The sequence below is a fragment of the Entelurus aequoreus genome, linkage group LG27 (assembly GCF_033978785.1).
Source record: "Entelurus aequoreus isolate RoL-2023_Sb linkage group LG27, RoL_Eaeq_v1.1, whole genome shotgun sequence".
NCBI lineage: Eukaryota > Metazoa > Chordata > Actinopteri > Syngnathiformes > Syngnathidae > Entelurus > Entelurus aequoreus.
In genome coordinates this window covers 15,642,315-15,667,621 of record NC_084757.1, presented here as the reverse complement: position 1 = coordinate 15,667,621, position 25,307 = coordinate 15,642,315, and the positions used below count along the sequence as shown (strand labels likewise).

The window sequence follows — 25,307 nt, the reverse complement described above, 5'->3', positions numbered from 1 at the left end:
CACCCAGACAACAATACAGGCACTGCCTTTGCGTGCCGGCCAAATCACGTAATATCTACAGCTTTTCACACACACAAGTGAATGCAATGCATACTTGGTCAACAGCCATACAGGTCACACTGAGGGTGGCCGTATAAACAACTTTAACACTGTTACAAATATGCGCCACGCTGTGAACCCACACCAAACAAGAATGACAAACACATTTCGGGAGAACATCCGCACCGTAAGACAACATAAACACAACAGAAAAAATATCCAGAACCCCTTGCAGCACTAACTGCTCCGGGACGCTACAATATACACCCCCCGCTACCCACCTCAACCTCTTCATGCTCTCTCGGGGAGAGCATGTCCCAAATTCCAAGCTGCTGTTTTGAGGCATGTTAAAAAAATATAAAATAAAATAAAATAAAATAAAATAAATAATGCACTTTGTGACTTCAATAATAAATATGGCAGTGTCATGTTGGCATTTTTTTCCATAACTTGAGTTGATTTATTTTGGAGAACCTTGTTACATTGTTTATAGCATCCAGCGGGGCATCACAACAAAATTAGGCATAATAATGTGTTAATTCCACGACTGCATATATCGGTATCGGTTGATATCGGAATCAGTAATTAAGAGTTGGACAATATCGGAATATCGGATATCGGCAAAAAAGCCATTATCGGACATCTCTAGTTACTACGCTATAGAAAAATAGTTCCTCAGTGTTCGCTCTTACAATAACAACGTTGTTAAAGCTTGGTTATTATACGGGTTACCGAACTTAGATTATTGTTGACGGTTTATGAACGCTCCCATTAGCTGCGTTACGAGCCAATTTTTACATGCCGGAATGCAAAAAGACCCAAAACCTTTTGTCTTTCCCCCCCAAAAAATGCAGTTCCTCCTAATAAAGTCAGCATTTTGCGTTGGGTGCGGTGTACCTAATAAAGTGTCCGTACTGAAGCAAAACCTGTTTTCAACCTGCAGCAACGAGAGAGTGTGGAGTGTACTTCTCACCCTGACTGAATTCCCCACAAGTTCTGACACGATTCGGGGAGAAAAAAAGAAAGAAAAAAAAACCACACCTTTGATCAGCATGGAGTCTATTTTGCACTGAGACTGACGATGCCCTGAATAAATATTCAACGAGCGTAAAAGCAGCGATGGCCAGATGGCACGGCGGTGTCGGCCATGACAACACTTGACCCGCTGCCAGATTGCGGCCACGGGCCTGACGGCGCCGTCACACCAGGCGACGGGTGGGGGTGGAGTCATAGCGGAGTCGTATAGAGGAGCATCTTTTTTCATTCCTATTCCAAGTACAAGGTGAGAATGTGCTGATCTCACCAGGAGCAAAACCAAGGAAACCTGCAAAACGCACCATGGACGCACTCTGAGCTCCAGTTCCTTGCTGTCCACCAAAATAATAAGATTAGATACACAAAACGGATACGGAGCAGAGGGAACATTTTTTAACACACCTCAACTTGTAGGATTCTGGAAATCAATGCCTCAAAGCCGCACAAAAACATCAGCACAATCAAGCAAATGTTGTAAAAACCTAAGCGTAGTTCAGCTTACTAGACGTCAGTTCAGAGAACCTCAAAGGCTTTTTTGACACTTCTTCCACACCCGTCCTTGCAGGCTACACCGCTACAACAAAGATGACGGGGAGAAGACGCTTTCGAAGGTGAGCCACGTAAATAGAGACCACACACAAAACGGCGCATCATGAAGCGACTGTCAGAAAGCGACTTGATGATGATCTGTAAAACATCATCTATGAAACATTTTGACCAAAGAACCACCATTACATGTTATGTAGACCACAAGGAAGTGTTTTACATTTAGAAAAAAATCATAATATGACCCCTTTAATGTGCCTTTTGTATGAAAAAAGACCTGAATAGACCCGCTCATCAGCAGTGCGCCTTATAATGGTCCAGAAAATACGGTATATATGTAATATGTTGTTATTTGGATGATTTTAGAGTGCTTTATAGGCGAAATAGAGCAACTACCATGAGCTCCTATGTTAGCTGACTTTTGCTAGTGCTTATTTATGAGTTAGAATGCATAAAAAACACGGTAACACTTTAGTATGGGGAACATATTCTAAGTAACAAAGACTTAATTTAGAGTTATTTGGACACTAGGGGAACATATAAGGGTAAGGGTTAGTTAAGTTAAAGCTAACGTACCAATGATTGTCACACACACACACGAGGTGTGGTGAAATTTGTCCTCTGCATTCGACCCATCCCCTTGTTCACCCCCTGGGAGGTGAGGGGAGGTGAGGGGAGCAGTGAGCAGGGGATAATTTTTGGTGATTTAACCCCAATTCCAACCCTTGATGCTGAGTGCCAAGCAGGGAGGTAATGGGTCTCATTTTTATAGTCTTTGGTATGACTCGGTCGGCGTTTGAACTCACAACCTACCGATCTCAGGGCGGACGCTCTAACCACTAGGCCACTGAGTAGGCGGGTTAGGGTTACTAATAAGCAATAATTTTGAGGTTATTGAGGGAAGACTCTTAGTTAATGGCTTACTGATTGTATAATAAGGTCATGCAGAATAAGGCATTAATAAGTACTTAAAGGCCTACTGAAACCCACTACTACCGACCACGCAGTCTGATAGTTTATATATCAATGATGAAATCTTAACATTGCAAAACATGCCAATACGGCCGGGTTAACTTATAAAGTGCAATTTAAAATTTCCCGCGAAACTTCCGGTTGAAAACGTCTATGTATGATGACGTGTGCGCGTGACGTCAATCGTTGAAACGGAAGTATGCGGACACATTGTATCCAATACAAAAAGCTCTGTTTTCATCGCAAAATTCCACAGTATTCTGGACATCTGTGTTGGTGAATCTTTTGCAATTTGTTTAATGAACAATGAAGACTGCAAAGAAGAAAGCTGTAGGTGGGATCGGTGTATTAGCGGCTGGCTGCAGCAACACAACCAGGAGGACTTTGACTTGGATAGCAGACACGCTATCCGACGCTAGCTGCCGACCGCATCGATGATCGGGTGAAGTCCTTCGTCGCTCCGTCGATCGCTGGAACGCAGGTGAGCACGGGTGTTGATGAGCAGATGAGGGCTGGCAGGCGTAGGTGGATAGCTAATGTTTTTAGCATAGCTCTGTGAGGTCCCGTAGCTAAGTTAACTTCAATGGCGTCGTTAGCAACAGCATTGTTAAGCTTCGCCAGGCTGGAAAGCATTAACCGTGTAGTTACAGGTCCATGGTTTAATAGTATTGTTGATTTTCAGTCTATCCTTCCAGTCAGGGGTTTATTTCTTTTGTTTCTATATGCAGTTAAGCCCGATGCTATCACGTTAGCTCCGTAGCTAAAGTGCTTCGCCGATGTATTGTCGTGGAGATAAAAGTCACTGTGAATGTCCATTTCGCGTTCTCGACTCTCATTTTCAAGAGGATATAGTATCCGAGGTGGTTTAAAATACAAATCCGTGATCCACAATAGAAAAAGGAGAGAGTGTGGAATCCAATGAGCCAGCTTGTACCTAAGTTACGGTCAGAGCTAAAAAGGTACGTCCTGCACTGCACTCTAGTCCTTCACTCTTACGTTCCTCATCCACGAATCTTTCATCCTCGCTCAAATTAATGGGGTAATCGTTGCTTTCTCGGTCCGAATCTCTCTCGCTGCTGGTGTAAACAATGGGGAAATGTGAGGAGCCTTTCAACCTGCGACGTCACGCTACTTCCAGTACAGGCAAGGCTTTTTTTATCAGCGACCAAAAGTTGCGAACTTTATCGTCGATGTTCTCTATTAAATCATTTCAGCAAAAATATGGCAATATCGCGAAATGATCAAGTATGACACATAAAATGGATCTGCTATCCCCGTTTAAATAAAAAATAATAATTTCAGTAGGCCTTTAATAATGACTAATTTAGAGCCAATATGTTACTAATTTGCATGTTAATAAGCAACTAATTAATGGTGAATATGTTCCCCATACTAAAGTGTTACCAAAAACACATATGTGTGCTTGTCTCACATGAGGATTGTGAATGATAGGCAAAATATAATAAAAAAAGTGAAGTTCCCCTTTTAAACCCTTGATTTTTCCGACAATATTAGAAAAAAAGCTCAAGATTGATTAAACCTGAAGCAGAGAAAATGGCAAAAAGCTGATGCCAAAGGTAACAAAGAGACACAAGTCTATCGATCCATTCATTTTCTACCGCTTGTCCCTCTCGGGGTCACGGAGGGGGGGCTACACCCTGGACAAGTCGCCGCTTCATCGCAAGGGCCGGTCTGTTGTGGTAAATGTTATGAATGAGTACCTTTCTGTGGATATGGGCTGCTTGTGTGCTGATAAGTGCTGAGTTCACTAATTATCCCAGAGGCCTTCAGGCTAGCGGAGTGCTAATGAGCGTTAATGAAAACACACCCCGGCTGAAGGAAACCAAAACACAGCGCTCTTAATGTTGTATAAACACGGCAGCTAAGTTAGTTTGGATGAAAGCTTTCCCCTTTTGGGCACTGATGCTGCAGTCTGGCTCATTATAGCAAAGTTGCATTCTTGCCGATGGTCTGTGTGCTGTGAGTGGTGGTGTCACTTTCCTACCTGCTCCTGATATGGTCCTCCAGGTCGCACCGGGCCAGGTTTTCAGTGCAATAGTCCTTGAAGGGACAACAGACAGTCAGCTTGTCCAGCAGCTTGTGCACCAGCAGGCTGGGCTTCCTGCAGCTCTGCAGCATGAGGGGCGCGCGGCACACCGGGCAGAAGTCGCTCTCCAGCAGGAAGCTGGTGAGGCACTCCTGGCAATAGGTGTGTCCGCAGGGCGTGTCCAGGGGACGGATGAGCGGCTGCAGACAGATGTGGCAGACAAGGTCGGTGTCCACCTCGTCTTTGTACAGGTACTCGTGGTTCTCCTCCAGCTGGTGACTGTGGCCGCACGACGCGCACAAATTGGGAGGCGGAGACTGGCGTCCGGGGTCTGGCGAGGACACGGGGGGCGCAGAGGTGTCCTCCATCGCCACAGCGGGTTCAGGTTGCCCACTGGGAACAAAGTGAACATAGAAAAACTGTTTTTCTCACATTTTGATTTGTGGTCAATTCACAGCTATGGCGAGAAAAGGCCCCAGTGGACTGCCAGACACGTTATGTTTTTATGTAAATGTGACTACCGTATTTTTCGGATTATAAATTGCAGCTTTTTTCATAGTTTTTTTGAGAGGTGAAGTCGGACTAAGTAGGACATCACTGAAGGCCTAGGTGAGAAACTACTCAGTGGCCTAGACGTTAGAGCAGACCTGGGCAAATTAAAGCCCGGGGGCCACATGCGGCCCGTTAAGCTTTTCAATCTGGCCCGCCGGACATTCCCAAATATTTTTTTGAAGATGTTTAAGATGGAAAGTGTAGCTGCCATTATGATGTGCAGTGATGTTTTCTAATGACCGTAAGTCTCGAACTGTACTAAGTATTTCAATGGTTGGAATCTGTGCTTTTGGATGATATACCAGTTACTATGGTAATCTAATTAGTTACTTTGGTAATCTAATTAGTTACTATGGTAATCAACGTCACAGCAGCTCAGACGAGGCACCGAGCAGTGTGGGTGGGAAGCGTTTCCACAGACGCGGATAGGAAATTTTCACAACAAAGTTCTAAAGCTTAGTGATGTATCAGATATATCAGATTGTAGGTGGGTTTATTTTGTACCATTCGCGTTCATATTTCACTGTTTGTTGCATTTTTGTTGCGTTTCACTTGATTGTAAAATATGCCGATCGAAAGGGGGTGTGACATTCATATTTTGTCGATATTCAGTGTTTTATCGTTCATAGAAAAATGTAAAATTCCATCACGTTTTTTAAGGCGATCTGTCATGACGTTTTTAGCATTCAATCAGACATTATTGTAAGGTTTTGTATTAGTGTTCCTAAAAATAGACACATTTTTTTCTCTAAATGTGGCCCCCGAGTCAAAATAATTGCCCAGGCCTGGGCTAGAGTGTCCGCCCTGAGGTAGGTTGTGAGTTCAAACCCCGGCCGAGTCATACCAAAGACTATAAAAATGGGACCCATTACCTCCCTGTTTGGCACTCAGCATCAAGGGTTGGAATTGGGGGTTAAATCACCAAAAATGATTCCCGGGCGCGGCCACCGCTGCTGCTCACTGCTCCCCTCACCTCCCAGGGGGTGAACAAGGGGATGGGTCAAATGCAGAGTACAAATTTCACCACACCTAGTGTACGTGTGACAATCATTGGTACTTTAACTTTAACTTTAACTAAACGCACGGCCCGCCACTGGAATGGACAGATGTTCACAAAGGGCCCCTTTGACCCATTCGCGCTGAAATACTTTTTTACATGCTTGAAGTTACGCGTTTTTCTCTTCTGTATACAGTGGAACCACGATTTACCAACTTAATTGGTTCTTGAACATGATTCATAAATATAAAAGTTTGTATATTGAAGCAGAGTTCCCCACAAGAAACAATGTAAATATGAATAATGGGTTCCAGCCTCAATAAAAGTCCATATTTTAGTGAAGGTTTGTACACTTTGAACATAGTATAAAGTGCTATCCAGTACTTTATATCAAACAAACATAACAAGAGGGTGATGGTTTAACTTTCTGTGTAATAAAAAAGTCAAAACATCAACAACAACAAGCTGCTGCATGATCTGCTCCGCCAACACCCGCACACACATAGAAGTCGCCATGATGCCCTCTCTCAGACAAAATCACAAAAATCCTTAACTTCAACAACCATATTGCTACAAGAGTAAACATTTAAAAAAGTAAAACGCACACAGATTAACAACGGCAGAGAACTGACGAGAAAGGAGCAGACAGAGGGAGGGAAAAGGAACGGGGCGGGGGTACGTCTCTGTGTGTTTGTGCTTTGGAAAAGCGATGGTCCGCTCTGGAAAGAGAGACAAAATATGGTCTTCTCCTCAGCTGTGATATAATTCCGTTCTAGCTTCTTTTCCTAGAAAAGGCAATTAATAGATGCTAATCACGCTACATTTTATACTGTATGTATTTTCTACTAAATAATCACATAGTTCAATGATCATGGTTCCACACACCTGGGACGCTGTTGAGTAAAAAGAAAAAAATATTCAGTCTAAGCCTGGGACAAGGGGGAAAAAAACTCATAGCCATAGCACACATAAACATGTGTAAGAGGGAAACATCAAAGAACACAAAGGATATTAAAGACATTAAAAGAGCACAGCTGATGCAACCAGCTGCCACTCCAGCAGTTCTATTTCTACATACAGCTACAAAAGTAAAACAACAACAAAAATATTAACCAATAATATATATTGCGCACACACGATTGCACCATGCATAGACAGGCAACCAAACAAAAACATCATTTCAACACCCATATTAACTTAATACACTGTGGTGGCCTCTGCGGTGTTCCACGCCATCGTCTGCTGGGGTGGGGGGGAGCATGGCCAGAGACAGGAGCAGACCCAACAAAGCAACCAAGAGAGACGACTCCACCCTCGGCCGCCCACTAACTCTCCCCCAGTGTCCAGTCCGCATGGATGAGCGAGGATGTGTCCGTACTGAATCGATTTTAACTCCCTGTATTGTTTCGGATTGTATCGTTTAGGAAAAAAAAAATGTTGTCCCTGAATCGTGTCGGCAACCGCAAATTCTGAATTGAATCGAGTCGGTAAAACAAATCATTACATCCTTCCTATTCACCATATATGTGAATGTACACATTGATATACATGAATAGATTGACAGAACTCATGTTAATATATTATTATTTGTATTTTATTTTTCTCTTTCGGTCTTGCCTCTGGTGAGGGCGGTGGGGTGATGGTCGGCTGGCAACGCTTCATAGCAGCAGTCGCCCTCCAGGGCCCCAACTCCCCGCCCCTTTGTTGCGAGTTGTCGTGATTAAATGTAATGTGTTTATGTGTGCATTGCATGGAGGTTTTTTTCCCACTCCAGACTAGGCCCCCTTAGGAGCCCAGTCTAGATTGTATTTTTTTTTACTCATCTTCTTCCCCAGCGTTTTACCTTTTTCTTATCTTTTACGGGGCGCCTTTGGCGACCCATCAGCGTTCCTGTTCTGTAACCCTGTACACTGTTTGTTTGTCTAATCTTGAACGGGTTTGTGCTGAAAACGTAGTTTCGTTGAACTTGTGCAATGACAATAAAGTCCTATCCTATCCTATATTTCCAATATCTGTGTGTGCGAATGGACAGACGGTCCTACCTGCTGTTGTCATGGTCCTCCGGGTCACCAGGGGTCAGGACTTCAGTGCAATGATCAGCGGGGGGACAGGCCACAGTCAGCTGGTCCAGCATCTTGTTGACCAGGAGGCTCGGACTCTTGCCATTCTGTATCATGAGTGGCGTTCGGCACACGGGGCAAAGGTCACTCTCCAGCAGGAAGCTGGTAAGGCACTCCTGGCAGTAGGTGTGTCCACACGGCGTGTCCAGGGGACAGACCAGCCGCTGCAGACAGATGTGGCAGACGAGGCTGTCGAGGGCCGGCGCCGAGGCCTCGGCCATTGCGAGTTGAAGGTGCGGGTCTGGTTAGGCGCGGTCAGGTGGACACAAGCGGGAGACATGGGTGGGGGACTTTGCTGGAAGAAGAAATGTGGAAACAAGTTTAATGTGGTGTTGACCAAACAACAAATTAATGCGTGACTAGATTTACGTGTACGATCATGCTGTAATTTGCTGACACGCCTCTCTGTTTTTTGTTGTACCCGGGCTATACACACACACTGATAAAGAACTGACAGTTACAATATGCTTGTATGTGAATGGACATACAGTAACTTCATTATGTGTAATTTAGTCGATGACTAAATTAATCGCCAACTATTTTTATAATCGATTTTAATCGATTTAATCGATTAGTTGTTGCAGCCCTAATACATATATATATATATACCGTATATATATATATATATATATATATATATATATATATATATATATATATATATATATATATATATATATATATATATATATATATATATATATACGTATATATATATATATATATATATATATATATATATATATACGTATATATATATATATATATATATATATATATATATATATATATATATATATATATATATATATATATATATATATATATATATATATATATATATATATATATATATATATATATCAGTGGTGTGCAGTCACTAGAGGCAGGGGAGGCGGGGCCTCACCTGCCATCATGGAAAGAAAAAAAAGTTAAAAATAAAAAAATAAAAATAAAATTGTTATATGTATCCAGTGATTATACTAAAGTTATTTTCCATTTAACTTCACCAGTTTTAGATTATTTTTATTTTTATTTTCACATTTGCCGTTCAAATACTGAGAAGAGACGGTGCGGTGATCAGCAGCCAGTTGAGGCACGTCACTGATTTGTGCCTCAACATGGATTGTGCACAATGACTCGGCTAACTGCTGAGCTGCTGTGCAGTGAGACTGTATTGCTATATGAATTATATCAGCTAACTAAACTATGGCATAGTTTAGTTAGCTGAGGTATATAATGTACAGTGTATTTTGTCAACAACTGTATGTGTGTAACGTATTTCTTGTGCTGAGCATTCATAAAACTGCTGCAAAAAAGGTACTGTCTGTGGCTCGCAGTAATCCGGCCTCCTGGTGGTAGAGGGCGGTAGTGATCCCAGAGATCATTCCTCGCCGCAGAAGAAAAGAATAAATAAATAAAAAAAGTTTGCAAGTCAATTGTTTATTTCCTCTCGCCTGGACTTTTATTAAAAACATGGAGGACTACATATGTAAAATAAAACAGTTTTCTAAACTGGACTTTCAATGGAAGCAGGAGGTAATAATTAAAGGTAGACCAACGCCGGAGCTAAAAGGTTTGCTTTTGACTTCGGGACAGAAGACCCGTTCTTTTCAAACGGCGTGGTACACACGCAAAGGCTGGCTGTGTGGATGTCCAGCAAGAAAGGTAAGACCATAATAATGTTATTTTTTTATTAAATGTGCTTTTTTGTGTGCTACAGTTGTGTAAAGAATGCTGGTATGAGCTTTTAAACATAACCCGTTAACTGCTGCCAATCACATGGTGAATAAGATACTATTTAGGGTTCATATGTTTGTAAATCTGACTGTGATGATGCTGTGCCTCACCAGACATTAACCTCACCGCACGCCACTGATATATATATACATATACATATATATATATATATATATATATATATATATATATATATATATATGTATATATATATATATATATATATATATATATATATATATATATACATATATATATATATATATATATATATATATATATATATACATATATATATATGTATATATATATATGTATATATACTGTATATATATATATATATATATATATATATATATATATATACCGTATATATATATATGTATATATATATTGGTAATTACAATATGCGTGTATATGAATGGACATACAGATATGCGTGTATGAGTGTATATGTAGATGCCAGTACTTTCACGGCTCCAGAGAGTATGCCCAATGTGCACGTCATATTGAAAAATAGGCGGCTTCCTCGAGCACGAGGGTGCGAACAGATGGGCCCAGCGAGACACACGTCACCGTGGCAACAGCCAACTTGATGGGGCTCGAACGACGTAATGCCGCCTCCTTCCAAGACCCGTGATTGGGTCTGGGTTGCATCATCACATTACGGTCAACAACATCTGCACAAATAGCGTACATTATGCTAAAGAGTGACATCACAGTGGGGGACAATCTCGCTTTCATTTCATGTTGTGACAACAATAAGGAGTGTGGAGATGACGGCTGATAAAAAAAAAAAAAGTCTTGCCCTAACAAAGACGACCTTAAGGTGAGGCGGCTGATTCATCACACGCCGTGGCACCTGCTGCTTTTTCTAAGGTTTCATCAACGTCTCACACATACACACGTACGCACACACACAAACAAAAACAAGACTAGGATGTAATAAGATCCTACAAAAGCACAACAAGTTATGCATCCCAACGGGATGGGATTTGGCAAACACATAAATATGTTAAATAGGATTTTGGATATGTGGAAATTATATTGCAGCCAGATGAAATGTTCAAAGCTTTACATGACGATACACACATTTGATTTAAATCAGATTAGATTTTGACAGAGTTGTAATTTCAACATGACCCACATTTTTATTTATATTTTTTTTGTAAATACAAACATTTGAAATTAATTTAACAAACAAATTGCCATCCAACCTGATTTTGGGTTGACTTTTTTTTAAATGAAAATATTCAAACTGTTTTTTTTCTCCACTAAACTAAACCAGACTAAACCTAAATAAAAATAAATAAAACAAAATAAAGACAATAATATATCAATGAAATGCAGTGGTGGGCCGTGCGTTTCCCACCTAGGCCTTCAGTGATGTCTTACTTGGTCTGACTTCAATATTAGAGATGTCTGATAATGGCTTTTTTGCCGACATCCAATATTCCGATATTGTCCAACTCTTATTTACCGATTCCGATATCAACCGATACCGATATATACAGTCGTGGAATTAACACATTATTATGCCTAATTTTGTTGTGATGCCCCGCTGGATGCATTAAACAATGTAACTTTACCATGAATTGATTAACGTGGACCCCGACTTAAACAAGTTGTAAACAATTGGGAAATGTGAGGAGCCTTTCAACCGGTGACGTCACGCTACTTCCGGTACAGGCAAGGTTTTTTTTTATCAGCGACCAAAAGTTGCGAACTTTATCGTCGATGTTCTCTACTAAATCCGTTCAGCAAAAATATGTCAATATCGCGAAATGATCAAGTATGACACATAGGATGGATCTGCTATCCCCGTTTAAATTTTAAAAAATTCATTTCAGTAGGCCTTTAAATATCCGTCTTGAAAATACATATCTGCCACCTAATCAACATTTTGCTCTGCGTCTTTGTTGGTTAAAAAAAGTGAGTACCGCTGATTTCTCCGCTGGCCGGTGCACTTCTTCCTGGGGGCGTTTCAGTGTTACAACTTCACCTTTATCGTTAGTTTTTAAGCCAAAATGCGTCCGTTCTCCCTTTTCTGTCTACACACTGTGTCTGCTTGTAAGTACTCCGTGATTGTGCGCCGCCGAACATGCTCGTCTGCTCGTAAACCGGCAATGACACGACTTGACGACGACGGGGGCGCGGGGAGGGGATAGACTGGTACTTTTTAGAGGCGGTATAGTACTGAATATGATTTTAAAACCTTGCTGTTTGTTTTTAAAGCTTTACATGGACTGACACCGCATTATATTTCAGACCTCATCCAAATTTACACTCCTGCGCGCTCTCTGAGGTCCGAGAGCCAGCTCCAGCTCGTGGTGCCCAAGACCAGACTTAAAACCAGGGGAGACAGGGCCTTGTCTGCGGTCGGCCCTAAGCTCTGGAACACTCTGCCCCTCCACGCAACGTTCCCTCTAAGGTGCGTGCCTGCGCAATTGCGCACTGCTCAAGCGTCCTCTGCGCACAGCAAATATATGCCGCGCACCAAATCAAATCCCATCTGAATTCTAAACAAAATAAACACATTTATTTTGTGTAATTTTGCAATGCAACTCTGAGTGACAGTGACAACAAGCGGCCCTAACGGTGTTCGTCAACACCGTTCAATTGAACACTGTTCAATTATTGTAAAGTCTTATTGAGATGCTTCAAGGACAGGAATTATATCGATCACCTTATTGAGCAAAACTGTTTATATTCGGCCATAACCACACCAAAAACATGAGTAAAAAACTTCTATCTCGAAAAACTAGACATTTTCTGCCGTACAAACCAGGCCAAAACCAACTTGTCATTTGTCACCAACACGCATACCACTAAGCCACTGGTGCGTTTATGGCCACACAAAAAGTCGGACAACTCAAACACCACACAAAGTTACACTATTATTCCTCAGTCATACCTACGTGTGCTTATTCTACTGTCATTTATTATTAATGTTAATTTATTTATATTAATCATGGAATGCTATTACAAGAGAAAGTTGCAGGAATGCACACTTCATCCTATGCTTACATTTCATTGTGCAACATGAGGATGTTTAAAGGGAACTAAATGTGATCTCTGAAAGGGGTATGCAGGATTTCCAAAGCAGGAACCCCGCCCAAACATATTGTACAATACTAATCCATAGCTTATGAAAAACAAGATTTCTTTTATTTTCATTACAAGTGGGCCAAATCACTAATATTAGAAAATAATCTCATGAAAATGACTCCTCTCATTTGAGTGTTATTATAAAAGATTGGTTTGAGACAGGTGTGCTGCTGGTATTGCCACGTGTGATGTTGCTCACATGTGCTCCAATGAATGCTCAGGGAGTTTTTGTGTTTGCTCAGACTCTTGAACAATTAGAAGGAACATTGCCTCCACGTTCGAACTGCTCCCACAGTGGAGTGTTTTAAGTCTCGTCTTAAGACCCACTTTTATTCTCTGGCTTTTAACACTACGTGAGTTGCGTGGTCCTCTGTTGTCCTCTGTATTTTTTTAAATTTTGATTTCTATTTACTGTTTTAATTGGTTTTACCCTTTAAAATCGTTTTTAATCATATTTATTTTATATTGTTTTTATATGTATTTATTGTTTGTTTTTATTCAGTCATTGGTGGAGCTAAGGATAACATTTGAATTTTGTTTTCAATATTGTTGTGCAGCACTTTGGAAACATTTTGTTGTTTAAATATGCTATATAAATAAAGTGGATTGGATTGGATTGAATATGATTCATTAGTATCGCGGTACTATAGTAACACCGGTATACCGTACAACCCTATTATATTGTATAAATTGTTTGGACCTTTGCACCCATACTCAGACTGGATCTGAGCAATTTCAGTCCGAGCATGAACTGAGGAAACCTACTCAAATGAGAGACAAAATCGCTTCTAAGACAAAGGATGTTGCTGTCAATTGAATGCCCTGAGAATCCAATGGCATTGATGAATGAGCATATCCATAGACATAGTGTTACTAACATTACGATGATACAACTGTACATCAAAATGGTGAAATTATTATAAATGAGATTACATGCCTATCCATCATAAAAAATAACTCCAAGTTGAGTTATGATTGCAGGAAATTGTACCCAAACCAACAAATGGATAAACTAGATTGTCAGCAGGGATGAAACATTTCTTTAAACTGTTTCCAAGTTCGTATCTGATCTAAAAACAGGATAACACACACTGCAAAAACTGAACTTATTTTCTGTCTGATAAGATAGAGTGTTTTACTTGTTTTAAGTGTTTTGGTCCTAAATGATCTCAGTAAGATATTACAGCTTGTACCTGAGATTTGATGACCTATATTGAGTAAAACATGCTTGAAACTAGAATATCAACTGATGCAAAGCTGTGTCATCAACACTCACAAGTATAAAACTACTTTTTTAAAGTAAGAATTTCTTATTTCAAGCATGAAAAAAAAATCATGACTTTGACACAATTGTGTGTCATAATTAAAACAGATGACAGCCAAATGGACTTTGCTGTTTTATTTTCAATAAAACAATAGAACATACGTACTCATAAAGTAGTACAGTTGGCACAGTACAGCCAACTGACAGTTAATATTTAAACATTTAACATGTGAAATTTCTAACAATTTTGAACAGAAATAGTTCATACACATTTAGATGAATTCTTCAAAATTACAATTAAAAAATGTTTTGGCCGGGGACCGGGCTGTATATATGCGCACTAATTGACTGAAGGAGCACGCACTTGGCGCGATGATGTCATGTTATCGATGGAAAAATGCATTTTTAGACAATATGATTTGCCTGAGCGGCTAGGAGACCACGAGAGTAACAAGCAGTTGCTTTGTTGCCTTTTCATTAAGAACAATAAATTAGTTTTTAGTGTAAGTTTGCTGGTTTCAAGAAATGTAATGCAGAGCGCATATCATTATGTAAAGATAATGACACTAGCATTTACTTAATTTAAGAATATTTTTCAACATATTGAGCAAAAAGGTCTCTTTTTTTTTTTCTACCAAAGAAAAGTGCACTTGCTATTAGTGAGAATATACTTATTTTAAGGTATTTTTGGGTTCACTGAAGTTAGCTAATTTTACTTGTTTTGGAAAGTCTTGACAAGCCACATTTTCTTGTTCTATTGGCAGATAATTTTGCTTAGTTCAAATAAAATACCCCTCATTTTTGTATTTTTTGGGGTCCGCACGGACCATTGTCAAAAGAATCCCAAAGGGAGTCCTTTTGCAATGGGACGAAAGGAACCTATTGAATTTGCAAGGTTTTATTATTATATTATTATTATTCTTTTTTCTTCCGCCGCCTCTTCGAGCTGTAATTTGACCCATTTAACATGCTTCAAAACTCACCATATTTGACACACACATCAGGACCTGCGAAAATTGCCATCTAATAAAAAAACCAAACCCCAAAACTGCGCTCCAGCGCCCCATAGGAAAAAACAAAAACAAACTTCCTCTAACTCCCACTAGGAAGGTTGTAGAGACATGAAACAAAAACCTCTATGTAGGTCTGACTTAGACCTACATTTCATAATTTGACATCCTCGGGCAAAAACCAACAGGAAGTTGGCAATTTCCCCTTCAAGACAAAAATTTACTAAAAACACTCGTTTTTGCCTCTTTGAGCTGTAATTTGACCCCCTTAAAATACTTCAAAACTCACCAAACTTTTCACACACATTAGGACTGGTGGAAATTGCGATCTAATAAAAAAAACGAACCCCAAAACTCAAAATTGCGCTCCAGCGCAATTTTTGAATAAAACGGAGGCAAAACCGCTCCTCAGAGGAAAACACAGACAAAACTGCTTGTAACTTCCGGTAGGAACGTCTAAGAGACATGAAACAAAAACCTCCATGTAGGTCTCACTTAGACTTACATTTCATAGATTGACATCCTTCAGCAAAAATCAACAGGAAGTTTGCAATCTCCCCTTCAAAACTAAATTTTTGTAAAAAACGGTCACCAAACATCAAACATTATATCCTCTGTTTGTCATTGCGGCTTCAAACTACTACAGGAGAGAGATTGAACCCTTCTGATTGAAGGATACTCAAAGAGTTTGGATAAGTGCTACGGTTTTGATTTTACGAGCCTTCAACGAACCACTGTGCCGCAGCACCTAGGAAAAAAACACAGACACAACTTCCTCTAACTCCCAGTACGAATATCGTAGAGACATGAAACAAAAACCTCTATGTAGGTCTGACTTAGAGCTAGATTTCATACACTGACCACTTAGGACTAGCACCTGCCAAAATGCGGGCCCGACCAACGCTGCTTGCAGCTTTAATTTTTCTTGTTTTTGAACACTGACTTTTTGCAGTGCAGTCAACTTTCTTCTCTTCTTGGGAAATCCTCGCGCAAACAGCAACACCTTTTTATTGGGAATAGAACCCGGCTTAACGCATTCATCGACACTTCACGGTAACGATCTGTGTGTGGAATGATGATTACACAATTAAACACCTCTTTCTCGCGCTCACAAACACATGCAAAGACATGTACTGTAGGTCTGCACACCAAACTGTTGCGAGGACACACCCTCTTCCAAAGGAACAGGAAGGTCTGATAGCAAGATTGTTCACACTGCAAAGACCCAAAGCCAAGTTTAATCAATCACTGACACGACAAACACAGCAATCACTCATTCTTTTATTATTTATGATAAGAGAAAAAGGTTTGTTTGGGCGCCTATACATTCCTCTGTATAGTTTATTTGTCTCTCCTGTGACTACGGACTGCTCTCACAACAAAGTTCAGTTTAAAAAGCAGGAACCTAAAAGTGTGCTTAATGGGGCTGCTTGAAAAACTGATCCGCATTCAGAATGCCATTCTTTGAAAAATAATTTTAAAAAGACATATTTAGGCCATATTTGCACTTACGCAACATATTTTTAGCGCTTCCATAGCGAGATATAAGTTCAAACTTTACGCTACTTTTTATTACAAATGGCAACCGCGGAGGATGAATGTCCCATAACAAGAAGATAGAGGAAAATAAGAAGTTTATCGACTACGGCATCGCCACAGACTACAAAGTGTGAATTTTCAGGACTAATGCAGATCCCAAATACACATCAGCAGGTACCAGAAGGTAAGAAAAGTTGGTTTTGCATATTATTGTGAAACAAAACGCCAGATAATGTCTGCTAATGGGTGCCATTTTGCGGTCCTTATACACACACCATAGTAACACTTGTATCTCTGACTACGGTAGCCGTAATGGGCCGACAATCCATCAAGCAATGCGGCTTCAAAGTCGTACTAAAACATTTTGACAGATTTTTGAGTCCCGTGTGAAATGTTCTTTATTTTCAATGGAACATTTAAAGTTTTGGTGTTGTTTACTGGCGTGATATTGCGGCCTACACGTATCTCTTTTGTGTGACTACCATCTACTGGTCACACTACACTAAAAAATTTTTTTATTCGAGGTTGGTAAGCACAACCAGAATTATTCCGTACATTGGGCGCACCGGGCTATAAGGCGCACTGTTGAATTTTGAGAAAATGAAAGGATTTTAAGTGCGCCTTATAGTCCGAAAAATACGGCATATACTATATAATATATTGCAAGAATTGGTTTGAATCGAGGATTGTGTTGAATGCAAAGTTTATTCTAAATAGATTCGGCACCCCATGCTTCAAAATCTAATAGAATCGTGAGTTGTTGTAAGACACAGCCCTAGTTTTTAGGTGTCTTCTTTGCATTTTGTTTAGGATCCCACCACGGGATGCATCATTGCGAAATGGGTTGACACTAAAATACATTTATCATAAAAATAATAACAATAAAACAATAAGTAATTAAATAGAAAATAAATACAAAATTATAAATAAAAACAAACAGAAAAACATTACGTTACATTTAATTACAAGTTGTGTTGTGTTTTTAAAATCGACTGATTCTTTCAATTTGGTTAATTGTATTGTAATTGAAATAAAATCCTCATAAATTAAAGGGAATAAAATCATATAATATTGTAAATGGGTTATACTTGTATAGCGCTTTTCTACCTTCAAGGTACTCAAAGCGCTTTCCACATTCACCCATTCACACACTGATGGCGGGAGCAAGGCCCTAACCACGACCCATCAGGAGCAAGGGTGAAGTGTTTTGCTCAAAGACACAACGGACGTGATGAGGTTGGTAGAAGGTGGGGATCGAACCAGGAACCTTCAGGTTGCTGGCACGGTCACTCTCCCAACTGCACTAACCTTGGGCATTTAGTTTTTTTTCAATGATTCCAGATGCCACCATGTAAAATTACTTGTGATCCCAAAGGGAGAAAACTTGAAGACAACCACAAAACATATCGTTTTAAAAAAATGTATATATCATTTTACCTGTATTCCTCCAGGAAAGTTGCATTGAGATTAAGAATGTATTTTCCAAGGGAGTCCTGCCACAACCATAGACCGGTGGGCGCAAGGTGGGTATAGTGTCTTGCCCAAGGAGGAAGCTGGATTCGTTCCACAAAGTTTATGAACTGCCGCCCCCTGACATAGTGTGAACAACTCTGTCCTGGCTTCTGAATTCAACGTGTGTTAAATGTAAAGACAATCCTTTCCCAGACTCAGGCGCTGATCTATATACAGTCGGCTCTTTCTCTCAAACATCTCCCAAAAGCAACAGTCGATTGTGCATCTATTGTCCTGAGCCTTTCACACAGAACACAGCGAAGGCGTAATATTTCCGTAACCGTATGAACTTTCACATAGCGATACAACATACCAGATACTTAGGCCCTGTTTACATTAAGCCGGATAACTCCCTTAAACGAATAATTATTTAGCCTAAGCCCCGTTTCAGCCACACTAAACCAGCGTTTAAGGTTCCCCTCCTTGGATAATTTTTTACACGGGTAAGTGCGGCGTCTATTTCTTGAAACTCCGGCTCTTAGCTTTGTATGGACTCCCTGATCGTTTACAAACTGAGTTCGGAGAGGAAGTGAAGTCAGAAAGACAGCGTCCCACACAGGAAGTGACGTCAAAAAGAGCGCCTTCATAACAACCGGAGCGAACCACTGGAAATATGGAGGCGAGTCATCCAGACATGCCCGTGTTTCTCCTTCCTCTACATGTACAGACGCTTGTGGAAATCACACATGAATACCTTAAGTGAAGGAAACGCACGATTGCAGCTATTTAGGATACAACACTTCTCAGACGGCAAGAGAACTTTCGAATGTCCGGGTCAGCTGTGATTCTACTTTCTGAAAAACTGTCCATTTGTCGAAGGGGAGACAACGAGAATGCGGGCTCCCGTGGACGTGATAAAAAAAGGTATCGTGTGCTTTGTATTACCTGGCCGTCGAGGGAAGACTACGAAAAACGGCGAATGCATTTGGACTGGCAAAGCAGACTGTATCAGTTATTGTCCGCCATGTATGTCACGGACTCAACGTATAGGTCCAGAGTATATAAAGTCACCAAAAAGGAATGGACAATGAAGGTGAAGGCAAAAGAGTGAGGCGTGTCCTGACCAGATATCTAGATGCCTAGATTTGATTGATGTAAAATGTTCTTTGTCACGTTGTTTACTTTCACATGTCCATAAAAGATTTGATTAATTTATGATCGTCTTCACCCATCCCTTACCCCTCATACTGCTGCCATACTAGTCCATAGCCTGGTCACCTCTCGCCAAGACTACTGCAACTCTCTCCTGTTTGGTCTCCCTCACAAGTCACTTCACAAACTTCAGCTTCTTCAGAACTCTGCAGCCCGGATAATCACCAGAACCCCTTCAATCCAGCACATCACCCCTGTTCTGCAGCAACTCCACTGGCTACCCATCAAACATCGTATCCACTTTAAAATAATTCTCCTCACTTTCAAAGCCATCCATAACCTCTCTCCATCTTATCTCTCTGACCTGATCCATGTCGCCACGCCCTCACGTTCCCTAAAATCCTCTTCATCCATCCACCTCACTGTCCCTTTATTTAAACTGTCCACCATGGGTGCCCGAGCTTTCAGCCGCTCTGCCCCACATCTTTGGAACTCTTTACCACCAGACCTTCGCAACTTAGATTCAATATCCCTCTTCAAATCAAGACTCAAAACACACCTATTCCTGACTGCTTATTCATTGTAATCATCTTTTCTTTTCTCTTTGTTGTTGTTGTTTTTTTTATCCAATTTGATTTTATTGTTGTGATTTTGTACGGTGTCCTTGAGTGCCCAGAAAGGCGCCTTATAAATAAAATGTATTATTATTATTATTATTATTATGATGGCTCAGGTGTGATTCACTAGAATAATCAGTTAATTGAAATACCACAACACTGGATATTGTTCAGATAAGTTCAATTTAATTTAAGAACTTGCACACAAAGCAACACTGGAGGTGATTAGGACGTGCGTATTTTCTGATCATGCATACTAAGTCGCGTTGCGACGGTGGACGGAGGGGTGGAGGGGGGTCTTAAACGACCATTGTGTGTGTGTGTGTGGACAAGGAATAGGTTAGGTGGGATTTACCCTGGATAACCTTAGTGTAGAAGGGGCCTTAGGATTTATTACCAACGCTGATACTACCTCCACCTGGTCGAATATTGACAACTAGCTTTTCTTTATTAATGGTACAGACAAATAATATTGCAATTTCAATATTCAAAACAATACACCTTTTCACATTTGCAAAGTAATTAACGCTCTATGATAACCTTTGCATGTTTTCCATGACTAAAACCAGTAGGTATGTTGCCAAACATGTGTCAAAGTCATTCTAATTCGGGCTACAGTGTGCACTTTTTGTCCCGAGAGTGTGTGACCTGAAAGGACCAGACAGGTTAATCATAATATGATTTGCCAAGTCAGCAAATAACGCTTAAGAGTAAAGACCAACTCAGTGAAAAGAAAAAAACCTACATAATAACTATGGGTGACATTTTTGGATGGGAAAGTCACTAACTGCGAGCTTGTAGCACATTTTGCTTCACTAAAAACCTCTTAGATACTGTAGAAGACGATACACGAGGCTATCATTGGGTCAACATGTTCATTTTTGTTCTGAACGACGCAATGACTAACACATGTAAGGACTCCAAACACACTGAGTCACATGGTGGCCAGAAGTGTTACTCACTAACAACTAGCAATGATGCTAACAACGACAAACAAGCTGATAGCTTTCAAGCAGCTGGATTAGAAATAAGTCAAAACCTACTTGACACCAATAAAATGATAAAGTTCCTCAAGCTAAATGAGATCCTGAATATTTAGGATGACCGTCCAGCACTGTATTGATTTACTCGAGGCAATACATGAACATGATTAGTCTGCCAAAAGGCAATCTAGCTTTGTTCTGACATGTCACACATACGCCGTAACATTCCAGTAAAGGCCTTCCTGTTCAAGTTCAGTTAGTTCCAATACACAACTTTGACAAAACATACTTTTTCCCCCGCCTTTTTTGAGGTTGTATTCAATTTAGTCATTTGGTCTGTTCGAATGCTAGTTAGCGCCTCAACATGCTTACATTAATAGCCCTTTACGTTACTTGTAACTCAAACTGACCACTTAAATTCTTTAGTTTTCTTTTTTTTAATGAAAAATAACGGTGGAAACCCAAACAGAAATAGACAAAGTAAGTGTTTGAAAGCAAAACATTGCTACTACAATGCTAGTATAATAGCACCAAGCATGCTACTTAGCCAAAAAGGCAGTCATGTCAATACAAAACTGAAACGGTCATTAGAACTTTCTAATTTAATTCATCATTAAATTTGACCAACCCTTTATTTTTGTCCTTTTATAGCGTTTTCAAAAAATAGGAACTTTAAAACAAGTGGAGACAATACAATTTCTAAACAATACACACCCTACACTTGTAATTGCCACTAAAACTAATATAGAGTAGTTGTTATTTTGTCTGTTTCAAGCATTTTCAAGTTTTAGGTACAGTACAAAATGTTGTATGAATTGAGAAAGGGAGTACAAATCTCTCCTTATATGCTAACATATTAGCAATTGGGCTAATATGGTACAACACAGGCTCTCTACTTCTATTAAAGGTGCTATTTGCAACCAGAGGGTGCTAACTTTCTAATACGTTTTAAGCATTACATCTCGACCTCTTACGGCTTTTAGTACAATATTAGCTAGCTTTGTGTGTTGCCAGCTAATGATAGCGATTAGGCTAGCTAACGTTAGCTATGATTGAATGTATATTCTATCGTAAGATAACATGACTGCAAATTATTAGTTGCTTCTCTGGGACCGGACAAATTCCTCGGGCCTAAATATTGTTCAATATATTCAGAAATTGTAAAGAATGTATACGTTCGGGTAAACCACTAATGGTACACATAGGCTAGCAGGTGTGTTCTTGTTTGTTTTGGTTACAAAAAATAACTTTAAGGCAAGTTGCGAACAGCCCTCATTTAATTTCAACAACCTAAACTCTTGATTTTTATTATAATTTCAAACAATCTAAAGTACTACAAGAAAATGTACTACAAGAAGACACAATATGAATTCTGAGCAGTACACACCCTAAACTCATAATCCCCAACAAAACTGATATATTGACATTTTTTGGGGGTATCTTTCAAGCATTTTCAATCTTTATTACAAAATACTTTGGAAATTGCGAGAATTAGTTCTAGTTTATTTTAGCATGCTAACACTTTAGCATTTGGGCTGTTAGCAAACTGCCCTTCTACGCTAGAACACAGGCTTTCTTCTTCTAATGATAGTGATTAGGCTAGCTGTTAGCTATGATTGAATGTATATTCTATCGTAACATAACATGACTGCAAATTATTAGTTGCTTCTCTGGGACCGGAAAAATTCCTCAGGCCCACTAGCAAATTTTGTTCAATATAATTAGAAATTGTAAATAATATATAAGTTCAGGGTAAACCACTAATGGTACACATAGGCTAGCAGGTGTGTTCTTGTTTGTTTTGCTTTAAAAAAATGTAACTTTAAGGAAAGTTGCGAACAGCACTCATTTAATTTCAACGACATAAACTCTTGATTTTTATTATCATTTCAAACAATCTAAAGTACTACAAGAAAATGTATTACAAGAAGACAATATGAATTCTAAACTCATAATCCCCAACAAAACTCATATATTGAAATTTATATTATATAAAATTCTCTTTCAAGCATTTTCAAGTTTGCGAGAATTAGTTCTAGTTTCTTTTAGTATGCTAACACTTCAAAAATGCAACTTTAAGGCAAGTTGCGAACAGCCCTCATTTAATTTCAACGACCTAAACTCTTGATTTTTATGATCATTTCTAAGAATCTAAAGTACTACAAGAAAATGTACTACAAGAAGACACAATATGAATTCTGAGCAGTACACACCCGAAACTCACAATCCCCAACAAAACTGATATATTGAAATTTTTTTCGGTATCTTTCAAGCATTTTCAAGTTTCAAGTACAACACAAAATACTTCGAAAATTGCGAGAATTAGTTCTAGTTACTTTTAGCATGCTAACACTTTGTGTGTTGCGAGCTAATGATAGCGATTTGGCTAGCTAACGTTAGCTATGATTGAATGTATATTCTATCGTAACATAACATTACTGCAAATTATTAGTTGCTTCAATGGGACCGGACCAATTCCTCGGGCCTAAATTTTGTTCAATATATTCAGAAATTGTAAAGAATGTATAAGTTCTGGTAAACCACTAATGGTACACATAGGCTAGCAGGTGTGTTCTTGTTTGTTTTGGTTTAAAAAAATGTAACTTTAAGGCAAGTTGCGAACAGCCCTCATTTAATATCAACGACCTAAACTCTTCATTTTTATTATCATTTCAAAAGAATCTAAAGTACTACAACTACAATTTAAATTTTCCTGAGGGAACTCTCCTGAAGGAATCAATAAAGTACTATCTATCTATCTATCTATCTATCTATCTATCTATCTATCTATCTATCTATCTATCTATCTATCTATCTATCTATCTATCTATCTATCTATCTACAAGAAGAAACAATATGAATTCTGAGCAGTACACACCCGAAACTCATAATCCCCAACAAAACTGATATATTGACATTTTTTTGGTACCTTTCAAGCATTTTCAAGTTTCATTACAAAATACTTCAAAAATTGCGAGAATTAGTTGTAGTTTCTTTTAGCATGCTAACACTTTAGCATTTGGGCTATTAGCAAACGTTATAACCAAGGCTCTATTCTTCGACTATTCATGTAATTTCAACTTTAACTCTTTATTTTTTGTCTTTGCTAGCTTTTTAACGTATGAGTACAAAACAAATGGGGGGGAAAAATGAGACTTATAAACGGCACACGCCTCAAAAATCCAATGCTAATCTATTAGCACAGGGTACGCTACGTGCTTAGCTCGTTATTACTTGCCATGTAATTGAAAGTGATTGGAACTAAAATTGTATTTAGAAGCAGAACAATCTGCCGGCAGATGTGAGGCCGCCTCGACCGGGTGAGAACTTTGCGTACCGAACATACGCTGATGATGAGATACAATCCAAACACAACAATAAGGCGCTAATGAGATCCATGCACATGAAGATAAACCAGAACCAGAACCAGAACCAGGTTTTCCCTTAAGTATACTTGTTTTTAAATATAAGTAAGATTTCTGTCAAAGTAGAAAAGGCCAAAAATGAACTTACTTGACTTCATGAGCAGTGCTGCTCACCTGAACAGGTACAGGTAACGTTAAACCCGCTGAAGAGGGCGGGCGGGCGGGGGGCAGGAGGGAGGACTTTGTCCTGCTTGGAGCTCCAACGAGACGATTGGCTGCCGCTCGCTTGGGAAACTTGACCCCGCAGCGCCTCTTGGGGAATTCTTCAACCCGCAGGTGACTTCCCAAGGTGCTCGCCTCTGATAGGCCCAGCTAACGAGGAAGCGGGAAGTCAGCAGCCCTGGAGGGGGAGGAGCCAAAGCAACTGTGAACAACAGAACTGGACGAACCTGATCTTGGAGCAGGAAAGACAGAAACATTTGAAAACTAGGAGAGAGTTCGTTTTTTTTTTTTTTTTTTTAAATATATTTTAAAGTGAGCTGTTAAATAGTAAAAACTATTCAATATTTTTTAGGGGACAAAAAAGGTTTTTATGTAACATTAATCATTCAAAATGAGTTTGAAATTATTACCAATTATTATGTATCATTTCGAGCCAAACGTCGTATGTTTAGGGGGAAACAAAGAAAAAAAAATGCAATAATAATTTTATAAATAGAAATAATTTTATAAATACATTTTAGAATTTTTTTAGAATTTAAAATGAAGA

At 39.5% G+C, this 25,307-nt stretch overlaps 1 protein-coding gene across 1 annotated transcript in view; it reads right to left on the bottom strand.

Annotated features, from left to right (window-relative positions):
* Window positions 1–24,839, bottom strand: part of lnx1 (ligand of numb-protein X 1) — a 101,817-nt gene extending 76,978 nt beyond the window's left edge. Inside the window, exons 1-3 of the mRNA XM_062038398.1 lie at window positions 24,687–24,839; window positions 8,231–8,603; window positions 4,598–5,032 (exon numbers count right to left, since the gene is read on the bottom strand). Coding sequence (XP_061894382.1) covers window positions 4,598–5,032; window positions 8,231–8,529 — 734 coding nt within the window. The 5' untranslated portion in view covers window positions 8,530–8,603; window positions 24,687–24,839. The remainder of the gene's footprint in view (window positions 1–4,597; window positions 5,033–8,230; window positions 8,604–24,686) is intronic.
* Window positions 24,840–25,307: the final 468 nt, after the last annotated feature.